This window comes from Mus pahari, unplaced genomic scaffold (assembly GCF_900095145.1).
Source record: "Mus pahari unplaced genomic scaffold, PAHARI_EIJ_v1.1 scaffold_10815_1, whole genome shotgun sequence".
Classification (NCBI taxonomy): Eukaryota; Metazoa; Chordata; class Mammalia; order Rodentia; family Muridae; genus Mus; species Mus pahari.
This window is the reverse complement of record NW_018392165.1, coordinates 3,484-8,262: the sequence shown is the minus strand read 5'-3', so window position 1 is coordinate 8,262 and position 4,779 is coordinate 3,484. Positions and strand designations below refer to the sequence as shown.

General features: G+C 39.0%; 1 protein-coding gene across 1 annotated transcript in view; it reads right to left on the bottom strand.

Annotated features, from left to right (window-relative positions):
* The window catches only part of LOC110314860 (fibronectin type III domain containing protein 3C1-like), a 6,646-nt gene extending 2,392 nt beyond the window's left edge, over window positions 1-4,254 (bottom strand). Inside the window, exons 1-3 of the mRNA XM_021189069.1 lie at window positions 4,222-4,254; window positions 447-721; window positions 1-142 (exon numbers count right to left, since the gene is read on the bottom strand). The exon at window positions 1-142 is cut by the window's left edge and continues 7 nt beyond it. Of these exons, the coding sequence (XP_021044728.1) occupies window positions 1-142; window positions 447-721; window positions 4,222-4,254 (450 nt within the window). The remainder of the gene's footprint in view (window positions 143-446; window positions 722-4,221) is intronic.
* Window positions 4,255-4,779: the final 525 nt, after the last annotated feature.

Here is a 4,779-nt window from a genome sequence, read left to right as displayed (position 1 = left end):
GCCCCATTTGAGTCTGAGACTCTGGTGTCCATAGACCACACAATTAAGCTGTGGAGGCTCTGGTGGTAGTGGTTTGGTTTTGCATCTTATTGATGGGCTAAAAGGNCTTAGTCCATAATGATTGATAGCTTGAATTCTGATTCTAGTGGTAAAAGTAAAATGTATGAATTTATATTCAAAAAATGATATTATTTTCTTCATATAGGCAAACCCACTCTATGTATATTAGAATGGTGTTCATCCTGATCACAAGACATATTTCCAAGACATAACTACTACTGAGAATTATTGATGAGAAGCAGANATTGTCTCTTACTGTTATCAAATTTCACCAATTAAGAACTCTTTTCAAGGGATAAGTGTGTGTATTAAGTACACAAATGTGGATGTGCTCAAAATTCTCAACATTCTCTTCATTTACCCAAAATAAGATATGAGTGACTAACCTGTATGTAGTATTAGGTTGTAGATCTTTCAGAACATACTCGGTTATTCTTTTGACAGTCACGATTTTTTTATCTCCATATTCAATGTTATATCCGGTGATAGGAGAGCCATGGCAGTCTGGCTCCTCCCACCGGATAGCTATGCAAGTTGATGACAGCTTGGCAGGCACTTTGCTTTCAACTTCTTGTAACACTGGAACCCTTGCTGGGACGGTTCCAAGTGTAGTCACTTTTGCAGTTCCTCCAAACATTTCAATCCCAACTATATTCACAGCCTAAAAAGCACATGCTTGGTTAGCAATTCCTTTCAACCATTTTCCATGCATGGAACATTTTGTTGCATATGAAAATATTGATTCCTAAAGATACCTGTTTCAATTTTAAGAAAACTTTCTCACAGGTTCCCATGTGCCTCTCTTATAGCCAGTCTCTTCCTATGCTGTCCATCTTCTAACTTCTGGAAACCACTAATTGCTCACCATCATTACTACAATTCTGGCATTTTCAGAATATTACATAAATTGAATAATGCAAGAGGTAAAATTTGATGCAGGTTCATTTTTCAGTTATTGCAATTATCTGGAGAGCTTTCAGCTATTGTTTATATTTAGAATTTGTTTACTTTTATTACTGAACAGTATGTCACAGTACAGATGTATTACTGTTTACTCAACCACTCACTTACTGATAGATATTTGAGCTATTATTTTTAGTTTTTGTGTCCTACAAATAAACATAAGATGATACTGAGCTCTTTTCGGGAAGGACTACAGCTCCCATGTGTGAATGATCAGTTTCCTCATGTCTGTGACAGCTCTTGGTGTTACCATTACTCCTTAGCTTAGGCACTCTGAAAGATATGGAAAGGCATTTCATTGTGCTTTTCCCTAATAGTCAATGCTTCTGAACATCTTTTCATGTGCTTATTTGCCATCTATATATTCTCTTCAGGCACTAATCTTAACCATTTCCTAAGTGACATGTTTCAATTCACTCTTGAGTTTTAGTGGTCTTTATATATTTTAGGTGCTATTCCTTTGCAAGTTACATGTATTGAAAATATTATCTTCCAGCCTTTAAGTTCACTTTCATCCTGTTTAGAGGGTAGAGAAGTAGAAGTTTTAAGCTTTGTTTAAATAAAATCCCCCAAATAACTCCATTATGTGGGCTGTGCTTTTGGTATCAAGTGTTTGCTTAGACATAAGTCATAAATATTTCCTCTTATTTTTTTTTACAAGACTGGTTTTTAATAATTTTTCTTGCTTATAAATTTAATACTTATTTATATTTACAAGGTGCTCATTTATTTCTGTTTATGTACATTGGTGTTTTGACTGCATATATGTCTGTATGAAGGTATAAAATCTTGAGATACTAGAGTTACAAGCTGTTTTGAGCTGCTATGTGAGTGCTGGGAATTGAATGCAGGTTCTCTGAAATAGCAGTTAGTGATCTTAACAGGTGAATTAATTATCCATCTGTTCTCTTCCTCCCTCCCTCCCTCCCTCCCTCCCTCCCTCCCTCCCTCCCTCCTCTCTCCCTCCCCCTTCTCTACCTCCCCCCTCTCTCTTTCTTTCTGTATTGCTTTCTTTCTTTCTTCATTCACTCAGTTTTAAGACAGATCCTTGGTATGTTGCCCAGTTCGGACCAAAGCCTGTGAGTGTAAAGAATCCTAGCATTTCAACATTGAGTAGTTGGAGACTCCATATACACGCCAGTTTGTTTGGCTTGGTTTTTGGTTGTGTTTTAGTTTCTATTTTCTGGGAAGGAAGATGTAAACTCACTGTTAATTTATCTTTAAATGGTTTGTAGAATTCTCCCGTGAATCTTTTTGGGACTGGGTATTTCTAAGTGTTTTTCATATAGAGATTAAGTTTCTTTCATCATTACAGGGCTATTTATAATACATAGGCTCAGGTTTAGTACTTTGTGATTTTTGTACTAGTCTTGTTTCTTTTGTACGCACTTAAATATGTAAAATTGTTCTGTGATTGTAAAAATAATGTTGTTTTCTTGTAGAAATTAGTGATTGCTGTCTATTCTTTTTAGTGCTGATGAACCCTGGTCTCTCACACTGAGTGCCCTGGTGTTGTGAAGATAACTCTGAAAAGGGAACAAAAATTGTTTCATTCAGGTCCCAAATTCCAAGTTTGTATTTCTAGACATATTCTTTGTTGTTGTTTTGTTAGCACGTGTTGAGTATACACAGAAACAACTTTCATTATGGCATCCTCATATATGACCATCTTATTACCTCCCCATAAAACTCTTTTGTTCTCTTCCCACAGTCCCTGATCCCCCTTATCTCCCTAACTAGTTGCCTACTCTCTATTTTCATCGTGTTTTTCTTTTTTTCTAGCCTTTTGAGTTTAAACTATGGTGGCTGCTTACATGAGTATTCAAGGTCACTTTTCCAGCAAATAGCTAGACTTCCTGTAGCAATTCTAAGTAATAAACTTATATAGATTAAGAAGTCTCCACTAACTACAGGCTGGTGGTTGACTGTGTCGGACAGAGTTCTTACCTTAAAAAGTAGACTATCCTAGGTTGTAGATCATGTAGGACCACGCCCTTCAGTATTATACCACAGTGGTTACTTACAGTTGTAGGTCTCCAATTTTCTCAATAGTGTCTCCCAACCTTCTTATGCTGCATTCAAAGCTGATCTCATTGTCATCCGTTTCCAGTCTGGCACACAGCAAGGTTTTATAGCCCTGAAACAGGCCCTCAGGAACTCCTGCCCTTGGGCTCCCCAACCCTTCCTGACCCTTCCTGACCCTTCCTGACCTTTACCTCTCTGGTGTTCGTAAGTAGGTCTTAGTCCATCTAGTCCAACCAGTTAGGAGACTCACTCTGACCTATTGCCCATTTCTCTATATTTCAGAGTTGGCCCCTTGTGCCTTAAAGTTCTAGAACCTGCCATTCTGCTCATCTCCAGACCCCTCAAAGTTATTCTTCAAAGTGTGGTTTGTCTCCTACCTCTGTGCAACAGGATCAGCGCCTGTGCACAGTCCTCCACTTCCTCCTTTTGTTCCTACTCTTGTCACACTTCCCTTCTACAATGTCCTTTTTCTCTTCAGCCCTGGAATCCACTCAACCCTAACCATGTTCTCTCTATAAAAATTCAGGTAACATCTTTCTTGTGGTCCAAAAACTTCATAATTATTACAAGGTAATGGATAGGCACTCACGGTTTTGTGGCACTTCCCATTCCTGGACCTCTGGATAGGTTCACTGATGGTAGTTTTCCAGGAACCCCCATGACCATCTGGCTTGATAAAAATCTTAGAGTGCTACCATGATGATTTTGACTACTTCTCCAAATGTGTGGCTGAGGCAAGTTCCCTTCCTTTTTTAGCATGCAGAGTTCATTGGCCAAATGGGGTCATAAACCTAGCTACAGATAGGACACTGAGCATCTATGCTCACTTAAAAATTCCTAGGACATCATTCATTCAAATTCCCACACTTGGAGAGAGTAGTGTTTCCTCACTTCAAATGGCTTCTCCTTATTAATAGGAAACTTCTCCTGTGTCTCCTTGAAGCAGCCCCATTACCAGAAGGTTCCACTTTGGGAACATGTTTGCCTAACCCCGACCCTGTTAGGTGTCCAAGGGCCATGATGTGTCCCACTATCTTTCCCCTCTGACTGTTTTACATAACTTCTCTTCATTTCAAATTTAACTTCTTATACCAGCAGAACACCTCAGATACTCCCATGCCAACCTCTGACAACACTACTGGTATCATAACGACCTACTAGTCTCTTCCTCACCTGAAAAGCTTTTCCTTCCTCTAAAAGAGCCATTTCTACTTTTCCAGGCTAACCCCTTTCCCCTCTCAGTACACAAGCTCATCTCTGCCCTCTTATGAAAAAATGCTTACAGGATCTCTGTAGACAATGTAACGTCTGTCAACGGTCTCTCTTCAAGCTAATATTAGGGACCCATCTTTTCTTACTCATCTATTTACTGTGCAACTTATGCCTTCCTCCCATAAGATGCACCAAGTACTTCCTGGTAGTAGCTGTAGACGACCCTTTCACAGGTTGGGTAGAGGCTTTCCCCACTTCTAGCAAATGTGTCTTCATTGTGGCCTCAATGCTACTAAGAGAAGTAATTTCTAATGTCTCCCATTCAATTTGACAATGGCTCTGAACTTGTTTATCAAACATAGGATCAATAGTACCCTAAACATTTAGAGATGTTTGTAAATTCTTGTCATAGCCAGTCCTATGGGAAAGGAGAGACAGTGATTGGAACCTTTAGAATCTTCTAGACTGCTCCTCCCTGCTGCTAAATATGAACTGGATTTCTTTCTAGACCCAGGCATA